We start from the raw sequence: 25,216 nt of genomic DNA, 5'->3' as shown, positions 1-25,216 counted from the left end.
CGCGACGGCGGCTGGGTCGACAGGCTCCCCTGGGTCCTGCTGGGCCTCCGGACGGCGCCCAAGGAGGACCTGCGCGCATCCGCGGCGGAGTTGGTCTTCGGGCAACCGCTGCGGGTGCCGGGCGAGTTCCTCCCCGACTCCACGGCACCATGGTCCGCGGCACAGCAGCGCTCCGCTCTGCAAGAGACCGCCCAGAGGTTCGCCCCGGTGCCAACGGCATGCCACGGGCACCCACCGACGCACGTCGCCCCGGAGCTTCGCACGGCGGAGTACGTCTTCGTCCGCCACGATGCCCATCGGACACCACTGCGGCCCCCGTACGACGGGCCTTTCCGCGTGCTGGAGACCGGGGCGAAGCACTTCACCCTGGACATCGGCGGTACTCCTGACCGCGTTTCGGTAGACCGCCTCAAGCCGGCCCACCTCGATGTGGACCATCCACCGCCAGTGGCCCGACCCCCACGTCGGGGCCGCCCTCCTGCGGGCGGACCCCCGGCACCGCCCAGCCCCGCCGCCACGCCGCCCCCCGGTCCTGCACCCATCCCAGGAGCAGCCAGGGGCATCCCACCTGGCATCCCTGCACCCCGGACGCCGCCGATCGCCAGGGGGCGCTTCGGCCGGGTCATTCGTCTGCCCCGCAAACTGGCCCTCCAGGTGCGCGGGAATTCTGGGGGGGCGCGTGTGGCGGACACAAAAGCCCACTGGCGTGGTGACATCATTCCACGCACCAAGTGGGCGGTGGCCACGTCCGAGGGGTAGGCGTGGCCTCATGAGAGACACCGGGCGCCCAGCCCGGAGCGGTACAGTGTTACAGTGTAGTCTTGAATAAAGGCGTTTATATGTTACCGCTTGTCCGCTTCCTCCTTGCTCACAAGCAGCGCGCGTAACGCCGCGCTTTAATACTATAAAAGGAGTCGTCCGTGCGTGCATCCAGGTTCCATCCATTAGTTGGACTAGTGAGGTCACCCATAGAAATCCCACGGGCTTGGAGGTGTATCGTTGCGATCGGTGTAACCGTTTTTGCGGTACCTGGGACAATAACATTAGGCGGGAGTCCAAACCTGAACACGCTGGAGACGAAAGCTGAAATTGGAAAAACAATATAGCCTATTTTACTCCTGGGGGTTCTCGGATTATCCCCCCAAAATTCCGTTGTGATCGGTTCAGCCGTTTTTGCGGTACCTGGGAACGGACGGACGGACAGACAGATGGACGACAGACAGACGGACGGACGGACAGACAGATGGACGACAGACAGACGGACGGACATTTGGTGAATTATAGTAAGATGGTTTACCGGACTCCAACCACAATTTCTATACTATGGCTGCCATTTTGGTGCTTACTACAATGTGAAGTTAAAGACATCTTCAGTGCCGTCAAATTCACAATCGCCATGCCCTCTCTACAAGTTTTCCCTTCAGTGTGAAACGAACAAGGATTTTGAGCCTATAGGCATCACGGGCCTTGTGAAGATAGGCCTCGGCGATCGAGGCAGCCTTCTCTTGTTTATACACCACCCAAATAACTGTGGCATTCTCTCAAGTCGTGCTTTTACTGCGGAGGTTATGCAGGTCCTTACTATTATTTCCAACTGTTTTCTCTAAAAATTGTGATTTGGCGACGGCGACTGGTTTCTGTGAACTCGTTGATAGCACGATAGGGGAGTGGGAAGCGTCAAACACTCCACTGTTTCGTTGTGGCAATGCCCGTTTGCTTTAACGAGTGGGAGGATGGTGAGGAGGAGGAGGGAAAGGGGAGAGTAAACGTGGGAAATATGAAAGGGGGAGGTTGAGGCTTTGGTGGGGAGAGGAGTCGAGGACTCGTGGTGGAGGGCGAGAAGTTGTGTTGGGGGTGGGGGTGGGGGTGGGTTTGAAAGCTTGAAGTAGGATGGGGATTGATGCATCAAGGTTGGGAGGGGAAGGGTAAGGATTCAGGTGCAGGGGGGGGGGGGGGGGTGGGGAGTGAGGGAAAGCAAAGATGGGACAAAGTTGGGAGGGGGAGGTTGAGGCTTTGGTGGGGAGAGGAGTCGAGGACTCGTGGTGGAGGGCGAGAAGTTGTGTTGGGGGTGGGGGTGGGGGTGGGTTTGAAAGCTTGAAGTAGGATGGGGATTGATGCATCAAGGTTGGGAGGGGAAGGGTAAGGATTCAGGTGCAGGGGGGGGGGGGGGGGTGAGGGAAAGCAAAGACGGGACAGAGTTGGGAGGGGGAGGGTAAGGACTCAGGTGCGGGGGGGGGGGGGAAGAGGGAAAGCAAAGATGGGACAGAGTTTGGAGGGGGAGGTTGAGGCTTGTGGGGGTGGAATACTTTCAGAACACTCTATAGCTATAAAGCTCATTCGAAAATGTCGTGTCTCCTGAGAAGTGATGATGAAAAAAACCCGGATATATATATATATATATTTCTTAACAAGAATTGCCACAATTTCTCCCACGTTCCGCATCACAATCAGGAACGAACGAAAGCAAGAGAAATTGTGACAAAATGTGAAACAGAAGTACATTGTGTGTTTCCTCTTTTGTGTTTACGACATCTCTGCGAATTGAGCCTCATGTTTCCCTCCGTTTCAACCTTTCTCCTTTCCTCCTCCTTCAGCTCTCCTCTCTCCACCATTCTCCACCTGGTAGCACATCTTTTTGACCACCATAACCACGGTCTGTTCAACAGGTGTTCCTCATCTACAGTAAACGCACAGGAAGGACACGTATGGTTTAATGTTTATGTACAAGTTCGATTTTTAATGAAGAAGTATGTTTTCTGGGTGGGAGGGAGGGCAGGGGGCGTGGCAGGCTCGACCATTGCACCTATTTGCAGGTGACTTTTTAGATAGACACATGATAGAGTCACAGTAGAGTAAAGCAATATAGTGTTGAAGGTGAAGTGCCAGAAAGAAATGAAGAGGTACAGCAGAAGGTGACCAAGAGTATAAAATGTTGCAGGTGGAGGAACGTGGGGAGGGGAACAGTAAGAGATGATGGTGAGCGTCTACCTGAACCACGCAGGTTAAAATGGGCTCGTGAGAGCACCAACCTCCAAGTTTAAATAACAGTCATTCTCAGACAGTCAAAATATCTTGTGAGGAGGAACGACAAAGAAGTCCATTGTACATGTTGCAGGTTGAATTCAGAGATTGCTAAATGACGACATAAGCGTGTCCTTGGAGATGACAAAATTCATAGATCATTTTATGGACTTGGGCCCTGAGTGGCTACAGGATTTATTTTTCTTTACTTTTTGCATCTGAATCTCTTTGTATCATTCAATGACGACAAAATAAATTCAACAAAAGGTGCTCGTTTCTTTGGAAGTACAAAGGTAGGCGGAGGCGGTTCATGGACGACAGATGCTGCACAATAGGGGGGGACTGAAGAGCCCACAATGGGAAGGGAAGGGAGCGTGGGTTTGTTCGGGCAGGGGGAAAAAATTTCGAGGAAGTGGTCAAATCAGGAGGAATCGTGTCACAGGGAAAGTTATTATCAAGATCTGGTCAATATAAGGCACACGGGGCAGGAACCTCAGAGTAAACCATTCCACGGTGGAGTCAACATGGCCAAGGCAGAGAAGAGACCTCTTGGACGTGAGTTTCTTTTACTGGGTCGTTTTGAGGCTGCAAGGAGCTTTATATCATCCCAATTTGTGGACTTCTATCGTGTGGAGTAACCATGATGTCGGTGAAGGTTGATGGATTCAAGTCGCGTTCCATTGGGAAATGTTTACCTGTTATTTTACTCTTAATTTTACTGATAACAACATCTTGTATTGTTAATTACATCTTTTTACATGTTCAAAAAATACAAACCTTTGGCGATTTTTAGGATTCCAGTATTGAGACTAATGTAGTCCAATAACTTTTTGAACAACTAAAATTACTAAATGAATGACTGTAATAAAAAAATAAATAATATCTATAAATGAATAATAAAATTAATAAATATCTTTTTGAATAATAAAGAAATAAAATAAAATAAAGAAATACAACAAATAAAGGTAAAATAAATAAATATAGAAAATAACTTTGTGAATAACTATAATAAATAAATAAATAAAAATAAATGAAAAATAAAAGAAAGAAATAAATAACTTTTTGAATAATAAAATAATAAATAAATATAACAACTAATGAATATAGGTAAAACAAAAAAAAAAAAAAAAAACTTTGTCGATAACTATAATAAATAAATAAATAAAAATAAATGAATAATATTAAAAGAAATAAATAAATAACTTTTTGAATAATAAAATAAAATAATAAATAAATATATAATAACTAATAAATATAGGTAATAAAATAAAACAAATAACTTTGTGAATAACTGTAATAAAGAAATTTAAAAAAATAAATGAATAATAAAAGAAATAAATAAATAACTTTCTGAATAATAAAATAATAAATAAATATAAGAACTATGTAATATAGGTAAAACAAATAAATATAAAAATAACTTTGTCAATAACTATAACAAATAAATAAATAAAAATAAATGAATAATATTAAAAGAAATAAATAAATAACTTTTTGAATAATAAAATAAAATAATAAATAAATATATAATAACTAATAAATATAGGTTAAAAAAAACAAACAAAAAAACTTTGTGAATAACTGTAATAAATAAATAAATAAAAATAAATGAATAATAAAAGAAATAAATAAATAACTTTTTGAATAATAAAATAAAATAATAAATAAATATATAATAACTAATAAATATAGGTAAAATAAATAAATGTAAAAATAACTGTCAATAACTATAATAAATAAATGTAATAAATACAAACGAAAGAAAGAAATAAAAATAAAATAATTAAATAACTTTTTGAATAACTAAATAAATAACTACAATAAATACTAAATATAAATTAGAATGAAATAATAATAACAATAAATAAATAAAATAAACAAATAACTTTTTTGTGTTAGTCCTAAGAATCGCTTCACGACTGACTCAGTTGTTCGGTGAGTTTATCACGATTTTCAAACTTTCAGGTTTTGCTTTCGCAAATACGTTCCTGGAGCCAGAACTACGGGAGTTTCAAGCCGTTGCAACAGAACTCGAGGCCCGAAGGTGTTCCGTACACCGCCTCCGAAACACGTGTTCCACCACCGTGGGGACTGCCAGGTCAAGCTACACATGGACAGGGCAGAGAGCACGGTGGCACAATCTCGAAGGGGGCAACGACAGCGGCTTCAGCGATTACGAATGTACGAGATACGGTTGGTGTTTGTTGTGCCCCTGTACATCCTTCTGACCTGTGGTAGAGCTCCTTCTGACCTTCGGTCACCTTCTGGCTGTTTGTCCATTGCTCATTGCACCTTAAGTCTCCTTTCAATTTCACTTACTCCCTTTCTGCTGCCCTTTTTTGTGAGGAGGGGTAAAGTGGGGCTGGTGGGTAGAGGGGTCTTATGGGTGTTTGGGGTCTTCAACGGTCTTGAGTCTAATATCTCAAGCATGTAAAATAGGGCGGTAGGTGTCTTCAGGGTCTTTAAAGACTGAGGTGGTGGATGAGAATACCCTTCGGACAATCCCCGGATAGGATTTGGTCTGTGTGCCAAATTTGGTGGTTGTTAGCCCAGCGGTCTTTGCAAAAAATGCAAACAGACAGACAGACAGACAGACAGACATCCGACGAATTGTATTTACTAGCAACGGTACCCGCCCTACGGGCGGGGCTTCAATTGGGCGGCCCAAATCAAAAGGCAAAATATCAGAAATTGAAGGCTTTTTTTTATTTTAAACGATTTATATAAACATCCGTTAAATCATATCACACGCAAATCATCAAAATCTAAAAAGTATTTGTAGAATTTCAACAAAAGCCACAACACTGTTCATATCGGTAAATATTATTCCATCGTATTTGGAAAAACTGGAAAATTGGAAATTGGAAAAACAATATGGCCTATTTTACTCCAGGGGATCCCAGGATTACCCACCCAAAATTTCATTGCGATCGGTTCAGCCGTTTTTGCGGTACCTGGGAACAGACAGACAGACATTTGGTGAATTATACTAAGATTATATCACACACACCTCGCTGTGTGACAATGAGCACATTACGTCATAATGTTTGGGTTGGCTGTTTGACTGCATCAGCCGAGGGATGGCAGGATAGTTCAGATGGGATTGTTATAGGTCGACTCACTTCTGAGTTGTTTGGTCATGGAATTTTTTTTCCTCCTGTGGAATCAAATCAGACTGAAAACTGTACAAGTTTGATTGTGCACTCATAAAATAAGGCACTACCCAGCTAACACAACACCGTTGGGCCAACGTTGGGCCAACGTTGGGCCAACGTTGGGCCAACGGTGTGTTAGCTGGCTATGATCTGGTAGAGCTCGTGAACAGGTTATCCTTACTTAGGCCTGACGTTTCGACCACCTGAGTGGACCTAATCCCCGGATAATTTTTACACCTAACCCTGCTCCGTTCTCTTCCCACAGATACAGATTCGAGCCAAGTGAGCAGCCCAACATACAAGAAGGAAAAGCACTCCAGAAAACATGGACCTAGGGGTAAGCATGGAGGTCGCCATGTTTTGATCTTTAGCAGCACATGACATCACCTATTATGTTTTGGTGGTGTAATGATACCTCATGGGGGTGGCTGACACAATTTGGAGGAAATGGACTCGGAAACAAATTGAGAATTTAGTTACGAATAGTTGCAAAGAATAGAAATAATGGAAAATATAGCCCCATGGGACACTGACTGTTATTTCCCCCATGGTTTCTGAGAAGATTTTAAAATAAATTACCTGAATTTCAGGCAAACCCCCCCTTTTGCAGCCTCTAATAGGATGGGGAGCACAACCCCATGATACCTTAATATTCTGACGTATTGTACCAAATTTGGTCCATAATCGGTCATGCAGTTTGTGAGGAAAATATGTTTTAGTGAATATGAGGGATCAGGGGAGGGAGCCCGTGACCCCCTTTCCAGGGGAGATATGGCCATGGGGAGCACAACTTCAGGGTAGGGCATGGTCACTGTGCCTCATGGCGGTTTGGTCTAGATCCGGTTGTCGGTTTCCGAGAAGATTTTTGAATGAAATTATATTTGGGGGCAAAATCCCCCTCTAGAGAGCGCATCTGGATGGGGAACACACCCCATGAGACCTTGCTGTCCTGATGCATTCTACCAAATTTGGTCCATAATCGGTCAGGTTGTTTGGGAGGAGATGTTTGAATCAAGTGTTAACGTACGTACGCATGTACGGACACATACACCGGGACCCACTCTATGAGGTTATTTTGGAGAAAAAACCTAAAGATATAGTACTGGGGTGGGGGAGGGAAGGGGAAGGGACGGTGTGTGAGGGTCCTGAATGAGGGGGTCATAGGCATCTCCTTCATGTTCCTTGGGAATGGACAAAATTAATTATGGTGGATAAATTAAGCTTCAAAGGCAATTACTTGCAAGTTTGGTTGAAAAACCCTTTTCATTAGTGTGATAAGCAGCCAGAAACAAAGCCAACAGGATAGGGAAGAAGGGATAAGACATTATAGGTCAAAATATTTTCCTCCGCTTGCCTTTCTTTCTATGCACCCCTCCCCAATCCCAATCCTCCATCCAATTAACACAACAATGTCGATAACCATCTAACCAGCCTGAATATTTTCCGTCCCTCCCCAACAGCATATCCTGGAGATACACGTGAATTGGAGGCATTCATTGCTTACCTGGACAAAACACTGGCAGGTACAACAACTGAAAGTTTATTTTTCGAATTTACAAATGTAAACACCCCCTGCTCAGGACGGTGTGTGTGTGTGTGTGTGTGTGTGTGTGTGTGTGTGTGTGTGTGTGTGTGTGTGTGTATGTATAAAAGAGAGAGATAGAATTGTGAGGAACAGAAATTAAAAAACGAGATGTGTGTGTGTGTGTGTGTAATATAGTGTTGAAGCACGATAGGAGAGTGGGAAGTAAATACATAGAATCTACTACAAGTGAATACATAGAATCGCTATTTCTCTTCCAGCATATTATGTAAATTGTTACTAATCAAAATTCAATTGAAAAAAACAAAAAACCAAGGAAGGATTCTAACTTCACATGATGATAACTCAAATCGGCTCTGTTTATGATGTACGACGAGGGAGCAGCTACAATAATATGGCAATTACTGTTTGTTTTCCACTTTGGTTTCTAAGTTACAGAACCACCCCTTAACGTTTGTCTTCTACTTACAGTAATAAATGAGGAGTCTTAATGTTGCCTGGCAACCCATTAGAATATAAACAATAGTTTTTTTCATAACTTTTGTCTTATTTACATAAAAAAAAAATACTATACCTGTAAAATGTAATTACCCATCCTCGATTTACTTGGTTTATTTATCTGCTTGCAGAATGCAAGCATAATCTACTTCATCAAATATATAAGGCTCTTTCACAATTGTATAAGCTTTACATAAAAATATTAGCCTATATAAAAATATCAGCTTTTTATATAAAAAATATTAGCTTTACATAAAAATATTCCCCTATATAAAAATAAAAGCTTTTTATATAAAAAAATATTAGCTTTACATAAAAATATTCCCCTATATAAAAATAAAAGCTTTTTATATAAAAAATATTAGCTTTACATGAAAAATATTCACCTATATAAAAATAAAAGCTTTTTATATAAAAAATATTAGCTTAATGTAAAAATATTCACCTATATAAAAATAAAAGCTTTTTATATAAAAAATATTAGCTTTACATAAAAATATTCACCTTTTATATAAAATATTTGCTTTATATAAAAATATTAGCCTCATATAAAAATATAAGCTTTTTATATGAAAAATATTAGCTTTTTCTATATAAATATTCGCCTATATAAAAATAAAAGCTTTTTATATAAAAAATATTAGCTTTATATAAAAATATTCACCTATATAAAAATAAAAGCTTTTTATATAAAAAAATATTGGCTTTATATAAAAATATTCACCTTTTATTTAAAATATTTGCTTTACATAAAAATATTAGCCTTATATAAAAATATAAGCTTTTTATATGAAAAATATTAGCTTTTTCTATATAAATATTCGCCTATATAAAAATAAAAGCTTTTTATATAAAAAATATTAGCTTTATATAAAAATATTCACCTATATAAAAATAAAAGCTTTTTATATAAAAAAATATTGGCTTTATATAAAAATATTCACCTTTTATTTAAAATATTTGCTTTACATAAAAATATTAGCCTTATATAAAAATATAAGCTTTTTATATGAAAAATATTAGCTTTTTCTATATAAATATTAGCCTATATAAAAATAAAAGCTTTTTATATAAAAAATATTTGCTTTATATGAAAAATATTTGCCTATATAAAAATAAAAGCTTTTTATATAAAAAAATATTAGCTTTATCTAAAAATATTCACCTTTTATATAAAATATTTGCTTTATATAAAAATATTATCCTATATAAAAATAAAAGCTTTTTATATAAAAAATATTAGCTTTATATAAAAATATTCGCCTTAAATTATATAAAATATTTGTTTTGTATAAAAATATTAGCTTTATATCAAAATATTCGTCTTTTATATAAAATATTTGCTTTATATAAAAATATTAGCCTATATAAAAATAAAAGCTTTTTATATAAAAAATATTAGCTTTATATAAAAATATTCGCCTTTTATATAAAATATTAGCTTTATATAAAAATATTCGGTTTTATATAAAATATTTGCTTTATATAAAAATATTCGCCTTTTATATAAAATATTAGCTTTATATAAAAATATTCGCCTTTTATATAAAATATTAGCTTTATATAAAAAATATTCGCCTTTTATATAAAATATTAGCTTCATATAAAAATATTCGCCTTTTATATAAAATATTAGCTTCATATAAAAATATTCGCCTTTTATATAAAATATTTGCTTTATATAAAAATATTAGCTCACTAATCCTCACTAATAATTATATGTATCTGTATATATATTTAAAATCATGGAAATGTTGGCCTTTCTTGGACTATGTATCATTCTGATAACTTTTGGAACACCCATTTTAAGAACCTTTTATATATCAGGTTAAGTGTTTATTTGGTTACAAAATAAATATAAAATATTGTGATAGTGGGAGAAAATGTCCCTGTCTGTACCATGTTCATCCCAAACCTGGTTGACTGTTTTGTCCACCTTTTTGCAGATATGTGATGATGAGTTTGAAATGCTCTGCTGGATCGAGGACTCGCAGAGGACACGTGGACATGGAATCTCTGGAGTGCAAAGGAGAGAGAATGCAGATGATGGAGGATAGGATTTGGTTACTCATAATGGCTCAAGGCTTGAAGTTGGACAGAGGTGGGGGTATGACTGAGGGCTGCGGTTAGGAAGACATGGAACTGGAGGTCGAGATGATTACTGAGCAAACGGTTGATGAGAGACTTTGTTTCCTGAATAAAAAAAACCCACCGTTTAGAGGCCATTTTTCCCCGCAAGGCGGGGGTTGGCCTTTTTCGGGCACCGTGGTTGTTGTTGTTTTTTGGTCCCCTTTTTGAAGCAATGTTTTACAGCCGGATGCCCTTCCTGCCGCCAACCCTTTTTGTCGCCTTTTACGACAAGCAGGGAATTACCAGTGAACTGGTACTCAATTAGCCGACCTCGGAAGGATGACAGGCTGAGTGAACCCCCCTGGCGTTAATTCAGCGATCGACCGGGATTCGAACCCAGGATCCTAGGATCCTAAGCTGGCACCCTAGCTGCTAGCCCAACACCAGGGTGTAATCAGTTTATTCCTGAATCAATAATTGTAATCAATAAATGTAATGTAATCAAATAATGTTGTAATGAATAATCAATAAATCAATAATAATAATCAAATCAATAATTCCTGAATATCAGTGAAATATTTACCAAGCAAATTAACATTAACAACTTTACTTGATGTCTTACACTTGTTATTTTTGACCAATGAATAAAAGTTTTTATTTCTTCATTTTGACTGTTCAGTTTCTGTTTATTCTAAGGATTTAAAAATATGCAAGTAAACCAAAAATATGCATGTGGTAGGGTTGCCGAGAGCTGATATGGATCTGAGGTACATAAAAAAAGTGGGCCTCAGCTTTGCATTTGATATTGTCAAGTCCGTAGGCCGATGAACACCAGCCTTGGATGAATAGCCGGACGGTCTTTAATTTCTGAGGCGATCAGCCGAATTCTTGGCGGTTATTTTTAGCACGCGCGGGAATGAAGGCAGCGAGATGCTAGCTGGACGAAGCCACACGGGTTTATTCCCGAACCCACGAACAAAGAAACACGACACAACACATGAAAAATGCCACAATAATGATTTAATAAAATTAAGCAAGGAATAAAATAAATGCTGGGGTAAAACTAATATTTCCTACTTTGAGGAACCTCACCTCAGATAAAAACAGACAAGGGGAAAGAGAACATAAATAAAATGTTTCCCTTCTTAACGGCCGGCACTCAGCTCTGGTCCAAAATGCGTTTGGGGCTTCATGGTCGCTGCAGCTGGTGTAGCCACTTGCACGGGATGTGCTCCAACAATGGCGTCGGTGCTGCGCATCGAAAACGCCCAGGCGTGAGCAAGCAGTCAAAACGACCCTTCCTCACTTTCACCGCCAATGCGCAATGCGGCTCTCAGCTCCCCCGGAGAGCACCACAAACCACAAAACCTACTCCTCCGATTTCGCAAACGTTCCACAAAAGCTCCAAAAGCGTTCCTCACAAGTGCACATGAGCCAGAAGCAGCCGAGCCACCCGAGAGAGACAAAAGACTGAGAGAGCGTCAGAGACTCTTCTTCCTCCCTCCTGCTCGAACCTTCTTGCTCTCACACCACCCCGACCAATCCTCAACCTCGGGGGAGTGGCCTGCTGGTTACGATCTTCTGGAGGTGGAATTTAGTTTGGGAGCCTGTTTGCTTGATGTGAGCATCATCAAGGCACGGCCTAGACGCCGATCGGCACTGTCTGGCTTTCAGGGGATGGTTGTTGTTATTGTTGTTGTTGTTTTATGGATGTTTTATGGCCAGCCTTGCTGTAATTATAAAAACGTAGGGAAAAACCACAGAGTGCAACCACATACTGGGGGAAAAACAAATCTTAACCCCTATCTAATTACCATAGTTTCACCTCTCGTGTGAACACCTACCCTCACAAACGTAACAATAAAATAGGTAAACTGCTACTTTGTGTGCCTTTATCAAAGCAAAATTATGAATTATTTTACTAAAATCAACTTTTGTCAGTTCACTTTAGGGATGGCAGGATGACCTAAAGATATGCACACTCGCCTCTGAGACATCTAGCCTGGGTTTGAATCCCCAACCTACATACAAAAACTATCATCCTGGTGTTTTGCAGGCATGGATATTCATCAGTGTGTGCCGTCCCTCGGAAACTGGGCGTTCTGTCTGCCAGCATTAGTTGGTGTATGTTAAGATCCCATGGTGTCCTTCATGAAAAGTAGGCGAGTTATCGCCAGCACCATGAACAAATGCCAAATTCCTGCCCTACTATACAGGAGGCAGTCAGCTGCTCAGCTTCACCCCAGCAAATTATGCTATCCAAAGCCATCTGCTGCGTATAAAAGAAGAATCAGACAAGTATATTCACCATACCCAAAGATAAATGAATAATAAATGTTGAAACTGATGCTATTTTGTGGTTGGATGAATGTGGTTGGAAAATCGGAGATTCCTGGTGTTCATGCAATCTTCCAAAATGTATCCCCAGTCCCAAGTGGTCTAGGGATCCCTTTTTAAAGTGGATTCATCTATCCTGGATCGACTCCATACGGACCAAACCCTTTGATAGTGCACCCCTCCATTTCCCCCTGCACTGTACGGAATCACAGCTTCAGAAAGAATTGCACATTGTTGAATAAATGGACTTTCAGAATACAATTGCTCGGACAATCTATAATAATAAATGTCAGTGTGTGTGCATGTGCATGTGCATTGTGCATGTGTGTGTGCGTGTCAGTCAGTGTGTCTCCTCCATAACTCCAAAATCATGAAACCTAGTGGCCCGAAACATTGCATGTATACGAAGGGTACTCCAAGGGAGTGCATGAATGAAACTGGGTATTTAGGTAATTTTAAACACCCTTTTGAAGATAATTATTGACCTTATGGAATTAAAACCAAAAACAGGCTTGGCCTTGGTCAGCTCGCGTTCACCTCACAGGGGTCTTAATCGGCTATTTTCGGCCTATTTAAACATGTTTTGCCTTGGAAACACTGACATCAACTCTCACAACTCTCAATCAACTCTCACAGACTAATTGAAGTATATAATCGAAATATTATTTAGGAATTGAGGATCAGAACTCATGGACTAAATAAGTGTCAAAATCTGAAGTGAAATCTGAAAATTTAAGGAAATTACCAATTCTTATAACCTAAACAAGGCCCTCCCTCCCTCTTTTGAAATTGCCAAAGCATTAAACTTAACTTTTTCTACTATTCGAAATTTATATTGAGTGAAGAAATGATTAAGGAATGTACCAAAAATGTAACTTCAAAATTATATTGAGTGAGATTAAGAAATGCCCAACGAAAGTAATTAACCAGCAGGATCGCTGTGCGATGAGTGGTATTACTATTCTGTTTGAACATGGTTATACTGAACACCTAGAGATGCCCGTAGACTGCAGTTCCACATTTCGAATTAAATTTATCCTTTATCATTAATCGCTGATCTACATACCTTTGAATCACTGTATACATTGTTAATCTCTTGCCAAGCCAGCTGTTCCTTATCAACCGATGTTTGTGGCCCATGGCGATACAGTCGACAGTGACTTTTTATCACAGCAGTTGTAAAATTACAAATTGATATACAAGAAAATGTTTCGGTGATAAAGTAAACGCAGTACATATTGTTACGGCACTGGGTTCAGGGGTTACCCCGAGGGGGCTCCTCGGACATGCGGCCACCAGGCCATGAATAACTCCAAGGCCTGACAGGTTATTAAGAAACCGCGGATGCCGGTTGGGGTAATTGGGTCTAACAGGGAACCCTCGCCTTTGCGTCGTTACCTTTTGGTGACCCAATGACCTCAGCTAAGGACAGTGGCCCGGTTACATAAAGCATCCTTAAGGAAAGATTTGAGGATTTACTTAAGTATTTCCTCGACTTTCCCCTTAAGGACACCCATAATTTGAGGATGGTTGCATATATTAATATTATTTAAGTTTTTCCTTGAAACCTTCCTGAAACATCAACCTTTGAGTTTCCAAAAGGCGCTCTTCATGGAAGTTGGCCACGAAGAGGACCATTATTGCAGGGCGACTTTATTTTAATTGATTTTACATTGCGAAACACGCTCCAAGCTGTCCAATTTCACACAGTCTTGGAAACTTTCCAAACATTGACTGCACATATTACACATTCAAAATAAACTGGTGAATGAGAATCTAAAGAATTTTACACAAAAATCATTGTATTCCTCCTTCATTCGGAAGCACGTGTTCCCCATGCAACATATAACAAGCGTCATTTAAAATCACGCCTTCATTACGTGTTCTTGCTTCAGGACACCTCTTCCTATCTCTGAAGTGATTGTTTGCCTGGTGTAGCAATGGCAACGATTTTTTGAATACATAGGCTAAGGCTCTATATTACCACAAATGAACTACAACTGGAGGCAATCCGGGGTTCGGTGACGATCCTGAAAAGAGCCCTTGGAACAAAACTCAGAAAAAGTTGAAGTTTGGTCCATGAACTGTGATCCCTTACTGAAGCGGAGGTGGATACTTTGGGTCCTGGGAGGACTCCGTTCCACCTCCTGACACCCGCAAATGGAGTTCACGACACACACACACACACACACACACACACACACACACACACACACACACACACACACACCGTCCTGAGCAGGGGGTGTTTACATTTGTAAATTCGAAAAATAAACTTTCAGTTGTACCTGCCAGTGTTTTGTCCAGGTAAGCAATGAATGCCTCCAATTCACGTGCATCTCCAAGATATGCTGTTGGGGAGGGACGGAAAATATTCAGGCTGGTTAGATGGTTATCGACATTGTTGTGATAATTGGATGGAGGATTGGGATTGGGGAGGGGTGCATAGAAAGAAAGGCAAGCGGAGGAAAATATTTTGACCTATAATGTCTTATCCCTTCTTCCCTATCCTGTTGGCTTTGTTTCTGGCTGCTTATCACACTAATGAAAAGGGTTTTTCAACCAAACTTGCAAGTAATTGCCTTTGAAGCTTAATTTATCCACCATAATTAATTTTGTCCATTCCCAAGGAACATGAAGGAGATGCCTATGACCCCCTCATTCAGGACCTTCACACACCGTCCCTTCCCCTTCCGCTACCCCACCCCAGGACTATATATTTAGGTTTTTTCTCCGAAATAACCTCATAGAGTGGGTCCCGGTGTATGTGTCCGTACATGCGTACATACGTTAACACTTGATTCAAACATCTCCTCCCAAACAACCTGACCGATTATGGACCAAATTTGGTACAATGCATCAGGACAGCAAGGTCTCATGGGGTGTGTTCCCCATCCAGATGCGCTCTCTAGAGGGTGGGTAAAAGGGGAATTTTGCCCCCAAATATAATTTCATTCAAAAATCTTCTCGGAAACCGACAACCGGATCTAGACCAAACCGCCATGAGGCACAGTGACCATGCCTGCCAGTGGCCTACCCTGAAGTTGTGCTCCCCATGACCATATCTCCCCTGGAAAGGGGGTCACGGGCTCCCTCCCCTGATCCCTCATATTCACTAAAACATATTTTCCCATCCTATTAGAGGCTGCAAAGGGGGTTTTGCCTGAAATTCAGGTAATTTATTTTAAAATCTTCTCAGAAACCATGGGGGAAATAACAGTCAGTGTCCCATGGGGCTATATTTTCCATTATTTCTATTCTTTGCAACTATTCGTAACTAAATTCTCAATTTGTTTCCGAGTCCATTTCCTCCAAATTGTGTCAGCCACCCCCATGAGGTATCATTACACCACCAAAACATAATAGGTGATGTCATGTGCTGCTAAAGATCAAAACATGGCGACCTCCATGCTTACCCCTAGGTCCATGTTTTCTGGAGTGCTTTTCCTTCTTGTATGTTGGGCTGCTCACTTGGCTCGAATCTGTATCTGTGGGAAGAGAACGGAGCAGGGATAGGTGTAAAAATGATCCGGGGATTAGGTCCACTCAGGTGGTCGAAACGTCAGGCCTAAGTAAGGATAACCTGTTCAGGAGCTCGACCAGATCATAGCCAGCTAACACAACACCGTTGGGCCAACGTTGGCCCAACGGTGTTGTGTTAGCTGGGTAGTGCCTTATTTTATGAGTGCACAATGAACCTTGTACAGTTTTCAGTCTGATTTGATTCCACAGGAGGAAAAAAAATTCCATGACCAAACAACTCAGAAGTGAGTCGACCTATAACAATCCCATCTGAACTATCCTGCCATCCCTCGGCTGATGCAGTCAAACAGCCAACCCAAACATTATGACGTAATGTGCTCATTGTCACACAGCGAGGTGTGTGTAATCTAATCTTACTATAATTCACCAAATGTCTGTCTGTCTGTCTGTCTGTCTGTCTGTGTCTGTTCCCAGGTACCGCAAAAACGGCTGAACCGATCGCAACGATATTTTGGGTGGGTAATACTCGGACCCCCTCAACTAAAATAGGCTATATTGTTTTCCCATTTTTCAAATTTTTCCAATTTTCCAGTTTTTCCAAACACGATGGAATAATATTTGTAGATATGAACAGTGATGTGGCTTTTATTGAAATTCTACAAATATTGTTTCGATTTTGATGATTTGCGTGTGATCTTACAATAATAATTCACCAAATGTCTGTCCGTCTGTTCCCAGGTACCGCAAAAATGGCTGAACCGATCGCAATGAAATTTTGGGTGGGTAATCCGGGGATCCCCTGGAGTAAAATAGGCTATATTGTCTTTCAAATTTTTCCAATTTTCCAATTTTCCAGTTTTTCCAAACACGATGGAATAATGTTTACCGATATGAACAGTGATGTGGCTTTTATTGAAATTATACAAACTAGGGCATGCCCGTACTATATATATGCCCGTACTATATATCTATCTAAAATTATATCCCCCCCCTCTATTTACATGAAATGGTTTGGTCCATTCGCAACGACCACAGAACCCCCCCCTCTATTTACATGAAATGGTTTGGTCCATTCGCAACGCCAAAGCGAACGGCGAACGGCTAAATCGCCATAGCTCGGTAAGTACTTGTCCGATTAATTTCAAACCTTGAAAAGGCACATCCTCGGGTCCCCAGCAATATACCTGGCAAGTTTCAAGTATATCGGACCGGTAGTTGTCGAGAAATCGTTGTCGCATACACACATACACACACACATACACACAGAGATTAATGGAATTATAGATAGATACTGTTTAGATTTTGATGATTTGCATGTGATATGATTTAACGGATGTTTATATAAATTGTTTAAAATAAAAAAAGCCTTCAATTTCTGATATTTTACCTTTTCATTTGGGCCGCCCAATTGAAGCCCCACCCGTACGGCGGGTACCGTTGCTAGTAAATACAATTCGTCAGATGTCTGTCTGTCTGTCTGTTTGCATTTTTTGCAAAGACCGCTGGGCTGACAACCACCAAATTAGGCACACAGACCAAATCCTATCCGGGGATTGTCCTAAGGGTATTCTCATCCACCACCTCAGTCTTTAAAGACCCTGAAGACACCTAACACCCTATTTTACATGCTTGAGATATTAGACTCAAGACAGTTGAAGACCCAAAACACCCATAAGACCCATCTACCCACCAGCCCCACTTTACCCCTCTTCAGAAAAAAGGGCAGCAGAAAGGGAGTAAGTGAAATTGAAAGGAGACTTAAGGTGCAATGAGCAATGGACAAACAGCCAGAAGGTGACCAAAGGTCAGGAGCTTCACCACAGGTCAGAAGGATGTACAGGGGCACACCAAACACCAACCGTATCTCGTACATTCGTAATCGCTGAAGCCGCTGTCGTGGCTCCCTTCGAGATTGTTAGGGTTTGGGTTAGGGTTAGGGTTAGGGTTGTTACGGTTAGGGTTAGGGTTAGGGTTAGGGTTATTACGGGTGTTGGTGTTGTTTTTGTTTTTGGCAGGGTGTCACAGTCATCCACCCGACCATGCGGCAGGTAGCACTGGGTTGCATGTTACCAGTGCAGTTCCAAAAGACTGACCTGACTAAAAGAATTTAATAAATTAACCAATTAAATGAAGGAAATCCTTAGCTGAGGATTTCCTAAGGTTTGTTTATGCAGCACATCTTTCGGAAATCCTTGGATAAAAAAAAATAATTACAGTGTACCTTAGAGGAAATTTTTCCTTAAGGTTAAAGGAGTTTTATGCAACCGGTCAGTGTCAGTACTGGCCGAGCAAGTCTCAACAGCCGCAAGCTGTTTACTCAAATTCGGATTGATAACAGCGATGGCCACTTGAGGTCATATAATCCGTTCCATCTGCTTGTAGACTACGCAAGAACCATGCTATACAATGCACTTATTCAGCAGGACGACATCTGCCAGTGCATTGAACATCTGGTAGGGCCCAGATGCTTTGTTGATGCGCCTTACAATGGTGTTAAAGAACTGTGAGATCCGTAGCCAAACTGTTGGCATGGGGACACGTTGGTTGTGGTACTCCAGCAAGGAATTGTTATTTTCAGGTCAGTTTACTCGTTACTTCATCAAAAACATAATCGTCCAATGCAATTCATCAAAAGGATCTGTGTGGCCATGGCAATGACCCAAGGACGTGGGATATTTACATCCACCCGATTCACATCCTTTCGCCGAGGCACGATCGCTCTCTGCTGGAAGTGTCACGGAATGGCGATTTTGTCGTTTGCCTTGGGGTTGAACCCAGGACCAGAAGGCAGTGCACTGCCAACTGAGCAATCCTGCCACCTGCAGACTGCTGCCTGTATCGAGCATCATATTCAGAGATCAACTGATTTTACTGATGCAAGAATTAAGTTTCATCAGGATCGAGTTCAGAGGTTCACAAGTGGCTAGTGAAGACAAAGTGAATCAAATTAAAAGCTAAGGGCCCAACACCATGGCTGATGTAACACTCAAAGCACTCCTTAGTTAATATGGGATCGGTCTATAAATCTCTCGGTAATCAACGCTCACGGAGTTGGTATATGAGCTTCAAGCAGGAGGAAAGATGGTCAAGCACTTGGAATATGTCTTTCAATCCTGACAAAGCTCACTCTCACTTTCTATATCCAAAAGGACCATCTGGGAAACCCTCCCATCTACATTCTTAACAATCCTCGTCAGGAAATTCAGTCTTTCAAACTCCTGGGTTTCATTATCAACCATTATCTTTCTTGGGCAAACCACATTTCAAAGTTGGCCTCCAAAGCCAGCTCCGACTGGGCATTTCTCCATCATACAAAGTCCTTCCTAGGCACACCTGAACTGCTATTCACCTACAAGGCTTTCATCCACAGATTGATGGAATACTGCTCTCCCCTCTGGGCTGGTTCCCCTGTCTCACATCTTGCTCAGCTTGATGTCATGGAAACCAAGGCTTTCAAGATCATTGGAAATTCTCACGATGAAGCTGAGTTGATGGGCCAATCATTTCATCATCCCAGACAGGTCGGTGGTCTCTCTGCCTTCTACAGCCTCTTTCCTGGTCTTTTATCCTCTGCTCTTTCCGTGCTTTGTCCACCCTCCCCTGTCCCCATTCCTTCCCACAACTGATATGTAGCCTGATATCTCAAAAACGTGGTGGACGGATTCATACGAAAGTAGGTGGACAGGTCTGGTGAGTAGAAAACAAAAAAGAACCACCTTTAGAGGCCATTTTTCCCCACAGAGCAGGGGTTGGCCTTTTCGGGTACCGTGGTCCCCTTTTTGAAGCAATGTTTTATGGCCGGATGCTCTTCCTGCCGCCAACCCTGTTAGTCACCTCTTGCGACACACAGGGAATTACCAGTGAACTGGTACTCAATTTGCCAACCTCAGAAGGATGACAGGCTGAGTCAACCCACCGGTGTTAATTCGGCGATCGACTGGGATTCGAGCCCAGGATCCTAGGATCCCAAGCCGGCACCGTAACCGCTAAGCCAACACCAGGCTCTGGTGAGTGACAGGGGCAAATTGTTTAGATTTCGTTAAAAATCCCGATCCAGTTCTGGATACTAGAATTTCTTCAGTGAATCTTCACCATTGAGAGATATGGCCAAAAACAATATAAAGCATGATATCTCAAAAAGTTATGGACGGATACGGGCAAAACTTGATCGACAGGTTGGAAGCGTGACAAGGAAGAATTGGTTCAATTTTGGTGAAGATCCGAATCCAAGAATTTCTTTCCTGATTATTCAGCATTGAGCGATAGGAATAAAACAAATATACAAGGATATTGATATTATATATACAACAGATATACAAGACGTACTGGCTAAAACAGATTCTTCAGCATTGAGAGATGGGGCCGAGAATGAGATATAGCGTGATTTGAAAAAGTTGTGGACAAGGTATGACAAAACTTGGTGGATGCATTGGCTAGGTGACAAGAACAAGCGGATTCGATTTTGGTTCATGTCTGAATCCAGATCCAGCCTTTCAGTGGGATACAAAAACTCTTCAGCCGGGCCGGAAGTATGAGCTCTACCAAGTGACGTCCGAGTTGTTGGTTGACATTTCTCTCAATACTAACAATTATCCTCCGTCCAAACTCATAATGAGAACCGAATCCCATATCAGTAACAATTAATGTTATTAGCAATAATCTTCCGAATCGGCCATTTTACCTTCTTGCACCTTGACACTCGTCACCGGGAACGCCTTTTCAAACACACCAAGCGCAAGTAACCTGAACACCTTTTCAAGCAAGCTGCGTACTGTCCAGGAAGCTGAACCTTGGGACACAAGAGGAGGGGCCGGGGGAGAAAGGAGGGGCGAGGGCTACGTTACGTGCTCCTCCCCGACCCCCTGGTCACGGTGTACCTCCGAGCCCCGAGAGGAGTCATGGCAGAAAAATGTGTTATACTGTGTGTCAAAGATCAACGGAGAAGCCACCCCAATTGTTACTCACAAACAAATATTGTATTAAGATCACACAATAATAACAGTACAACAACAATAGTATTCAAAAGTACAATCAATATGTCCTATGATGGTACCATCAGTTTTGTAATATATAACTCACTGTGCTCCAAGTGAGTGAAACAAGAACATTCCCCAATGTCTCTTATTCCCAGCTTCAAGACGAAGTTGATTCGCTCCAGCGATCGCCAGAACGATGTCCAATCGGGACCAGAATCCTGTGCGGATGGCAAGTACAGTCACACCACCGAAGCTGTACAAAGGCGCCCTCAAGGCGACTGAGAGATCACACCCTCGGGTATGGATGAAGTAACCTTCAAAAAGTCACGTCACACACACGCTGCAGATCGACGTCTGGATGCGGTGAAAATGGTCGAAAAGAGACGAAACCGCGAGCGAAGCACAAGTCCTGCGCAAGTCAAAATGGCCGACGACCCGCTCTTGAGACGTAACGGCCCGGCGATAAATCTCCTCGGAATCCACCGCCAAAAACCTGAGACGCAGGTTGATCGGTCACAGCGATGACAACTCTGTCGCAGGAATTCCTTTCCCGGAAACCCGAAAGTTCGCTCGTGACTCTTGCTCGCCAACGTTCGATTCCGAACTCGGAGCATCTCGGCTTTCTTGTCCGACTCCCTCGCTCCGCCCTTTTCTCTCTCTTCTTCCTCTTCGTTGTCCGGTTCCCGATCCGGTTTCCTGTTTCTTTTAACATTAACTTTTTTACCTTTGGAAAACAGTTCATGGACAATAAACCTTTTGAAAACAATAATAGTACATGGAATCAGAAATATTTACAGTGGATGAAAACCACCACAACGGAAGTGACGAATCCGTAACAGCTATGTTAAAATCCTCTTCAGTGATGATGGGACTTTCCACCAGCTGCATAGTGGCAACCGCCCGCATCAAATGCACAACAATGGGAAAGGGATACATGCACCTGAAGAAGCTCGTGTGTGCTGTGCTCGCATGAAAGCCATGCCCTGCATGGCAAGTATAAAGCCCAGGACACGGCTCGATACGGGGTTGTTGTGTGCACTTCAGGGACACCTAAATACGAGCTGGCCATTGCGTGTACATCAGGGAGGCTTCATTTTGAGTGCTACCTGCTCGAAGGTTCGCCTACCTGAACGAGCTGTTTTGGGTTGCATTGGGTCCAGGACAAGCTACCCTGGGTCCGGAGTGACGCAGTGACGCAATGGAGGCCCTGACGTGCCACACGGCACCATCGCATATTATTATTATTATTATTAGCGGAATGCATGCAGGTACCTTGACTCATTATTCATGTATTCATGTTCAGATTGTATAAGTATACTCAGGATAAGTCTGCTCTTTTCATGTCGTATCACCTTTGCTTGTTTTTGCTGTAAATACATGCCCTTTGCCTTTGATTTTGCTTTAGTGAATAAAGAGATGTAAACAAAGTGTTTTTCACCATTGCTTTGTAATAAATAATCGTACATTTTCCATCTGCGTTGTTCTTGTCCTTTCTTCCATTGATCCGACATAAGGCTGTACGTAGTGGACAGCCGATAGTTCTGCCCCAGTGTTTCGTTTCGGTAGTGTTTAGTCAGCGTTCACTCAATGTTCGCTCGGCCCTAGTAGTCATAGTAATTGGAAGATGGGTGAACGCTGAGGGCACAGTCCTTAGCTGAGGTCAATGGTTCACGAACAGGTTACTCGACATAAAGGCAAGAAGACCCTGTTAGACCCATTTATCCCAAACTATATCCACGGTTGCTTAACAACCCATCGGGCCGTGGAGTTATCCGTGGCCTGGTGGCCTCGGGTCTGGAAGTCAGGGAGCAGGTCCAAAGATCTCCTCATGGTAACCCCTGAACCCCAGTGCCATAACAATATATTTTTCTATTGCTTCGAGAAGTATTACTATAACTAATTTTTTGTACATCTTCAGTGTATGTCAAGTTACATCTCCAAAGGGATCCTGCTGTCGTAGTTTTGTCCTGCTGTTGTAGCCACCAAAGCTTTGTCCGCAGATGCACACACCTTGTCAACTTGTCTACGGCCGTCCACACCTGGTCCGCAGCCGGAAATCCCTTGTCCTTGGCTGCCCCCAACGTTCTCCGTGGCTGTCCACCTTGTCCTAAGCCATGCAAACATGCACGGCCATGCAAACATGCACGGCTTTGCAAACCTGGTCTGCAGCCGCCCACATCTTGCTTCCTGATGCACATATGCACACACCGTTAAAAGTACATAATTACCTTTTAGAAGAACATGGGTTTAAGACCTGTTTGAGAAAATGCCAACCACCTCCCCACTTCAAGCCTTCAAACCCCCTTCCCACCAGTCATGGTCACCTGTACAACCCACGATCCCATGAGATATGCAGAAAAGATATGTGACCATGAGCAGGTCGTCACGGTTGCCTATCCAATGATCTTCCTGATGCATAAATAAACACACCGTTAAAAGTAAAGAATGACCTCGGACAAAGACCTTTTATTACATGGGTTTAATCCCTGCTTGAGAGAATGCCAACTCACAATCCCACGAGATATACAGAAAGGATATAAAATATATAAAAAATAACCACCTTTAGAGGCCATTTTCCCCCACAAAGCGGGGGTTGGCCTTTTTCGGGAACCGTGGTTGTTGTTGTTTTTCGGTCCCCTTTTTGAAGCAATGTTTTACGGCCGGATGCCCTTCCTGACGCCAACCCTTTTTGCCGCCTTTAACGACAAACAGGGAATTACCAGTGAACTGGTACTCAATTAGCCGACCTCGGAAGGATGACAGGCTGAGTCAACCCCCCTGGCGTTAATTCAGCAATCGACCGGGATTCGAACCCAGGATCCTAGGATCCTAAGCCGGCACCCTAGTCGCTAGCCCAACACCAGGGATTATATACAGAAAGGATATGTGACAATAAACGACCCAAATCCAATTATCTTCTTCTTCATGCATACAAACATATCATTAAAAGTAAAAATTGACCTAAAGACAAATTTCAAATGAAATTTCAACTGTCGCTTTTGTAGTTTTACAATGAAGGGAATATGTATAGGAGTGCATAGCGATTGTGAAAAACACAGTTCCAAGGCGTCTTTGTGCATCACATAGCAGTGAGCTCCAAAATGGCGGATGTAAGATTTTTAACAGGATAGAATCTGTCTTCAAGCCCCTTTCCCACCCAAAGTCCTCAACCAGACATAACACCTGTTCTGTTCCTGTTCTGTGTTTTTTTAAATAACATACATATGCTCTTGTGACTCGAGCGGGATCGCGTGAGATCTCGCGAGAGTACGCCATAAGCGTAGGCCTGACAAATAAGCAGTTATCTTACACCACACAGACACACACAAACAAGCGTTTTATTACACAGATAAGATAATAACTTATGAAAATTAACTTTATTTTATGTCCCTAACCCATAAAGTGCTGGATTTACTGGTTAGTAGCACAGAAATACTTTTTTGTCATCGGTTTTTCTCCACCAATTAGAAGCAAGCTTTAAAAAGTTATCCCGAGTATTATATATCCCAAGTCATGATTCGTTCTTTGGGTTGACGTCAGTTTAAACTCATTTGCATAGAAATAGTGGCTAGAACATGCCCATATAATGGCCATAGTTGGTAGGGCCAAAATTGTGGCCCGACGAGCTTTATGGGTTAATACAGGAAAATGATACTTCATTTTATGTTTTTTGTCATAATCATAATCATTTTATGTCATAACTAGAACGGGCACTCGGTAGAGCGCATACCTTCGCCGCAGCTACTGTTCTGTACTTGGTAAAAATACGATTTTGACCTTTTCGTGACCTTGACCTTGACCTTTGACCCCATTGCTCCCAAAATCTAATCAAATGTGTCCCGTATAATAACCAATCATCCCACCAAATTTCATGCAATTCGGTTGAATACTTTTTGAGTTATGCGAATAACATACACACACACACACAGACATACAAATAAATACACAGCGATCAAAACATAACCTTCCGCTTTTGCGAAGGTAATCATACTTCACCTTTTAATCATGAATATAAATAGCACAAAAATAATGCGCAAACATGTTAAATAAACGTACAGTTTGGACTAATTGGTTCACGTGTTATCAAACAGAGTGACCACTATATTCGTCACAGGTGTGTGTCTGTCTGTGTG

The 25,216-nt window shown here is 41.8% G+C and overlaps 2 protein-coding genes across 2 annotated transcripts in view; one reads left to right on the top strand and one right to left on the bottom strand.

The window, feature by feature from the left end:
- Positions 1-2,385: 2,385 nt before the first annotated feature.
- The window catches only part of LOC137427910 (uncharacterized), a 31,205-nt gene continuing 8,374 nt past the window's right edge, over positions 2,386-25,216 (bottom strand). Inside the window, exons 3-6 of the mRNA XM_078777642.1 lie at positions 20,789-20,896; positions 16,041-16,112; positions 14,913-14,975; positions 2,386-2,677 (exon numbers count right to left, since the gene is read on the bottom strand). Coding sequence (XP_078633768.1) covers positions 2,448-2,677; positions 14,913-14,975; positions 16,041-16,112; positions 20,789-20,896 — 473 coding nt within the window. The 3' untranslated portion in view covers positions 2,386-2,447. The remainder of the gene's footprint in view (positions 2,678-14,912; positions 14,976-16,040; positions 16,113-20,788; positions 20,897-25,216) is intronic.
- RGCC (regulator of cell cycle) lies at positions 3,298-10,952 on the top strand. Its single transcript, XM_068117719.2, has 5 exons — positions 3,298-3,576; positions 4,987-5,202; positions 6,442-6,513; positions 7,637-7,699; positions 10,164-10,952. Exons 1-5 carry the CDS (start codon positions 3,378-3,380, stop codon positions 10,169-10,171), a joined length of 558 nt encoding a protein of 185 aa, XP_067973820.2. The 5' UTR covers positions 3,298-3,377; the 3' UTR covers positions 10,172-10,952.

This window comes from Myxine glutinosa, chromosome 5 (assembly GCF_964187855.1).
Source record: "Myxine glutinosa chromosome 5, kmMyxGlut1.1, whole genome shotgun sequence".
NCBI classification, from domain to species: Eukaryota; Metazoa; Chordata; class Myxini; order Myxiniformes; family Myxinidae; genus Myxine; species Myxine glutinosa.
The sequence above is the reverse complement of the archived record's forward strand: the minus strand, read 5'-3'. Positions and strand labels throughout refer to the sequence as shown.

Bases quoted from the DNA above. Each gene is read 5' to 3' on its own strand.
- RGCC (XM_068117719.2), top strand. From the start codon at position 3,378: ATGGGAAGGGAAGGGAGCGTGGGTTTGTTCGGGCAGGGGGAAAAAATT. The intron at 3,577-4,986 runs GTGAGTTTCTTT...TCAAACTTTCAG, and splicing joins AGAGAAGAGACCTCTTGGAC to GTTTTGCTTTCGCAAATACG. The intron at 5,203-6,441 runs GTACGAGATACG...CTCTTCCCACAG, and splicing joins CGGCTTCAGCGATTACGAAT to ATACAGATTCGAGCCAAGTG.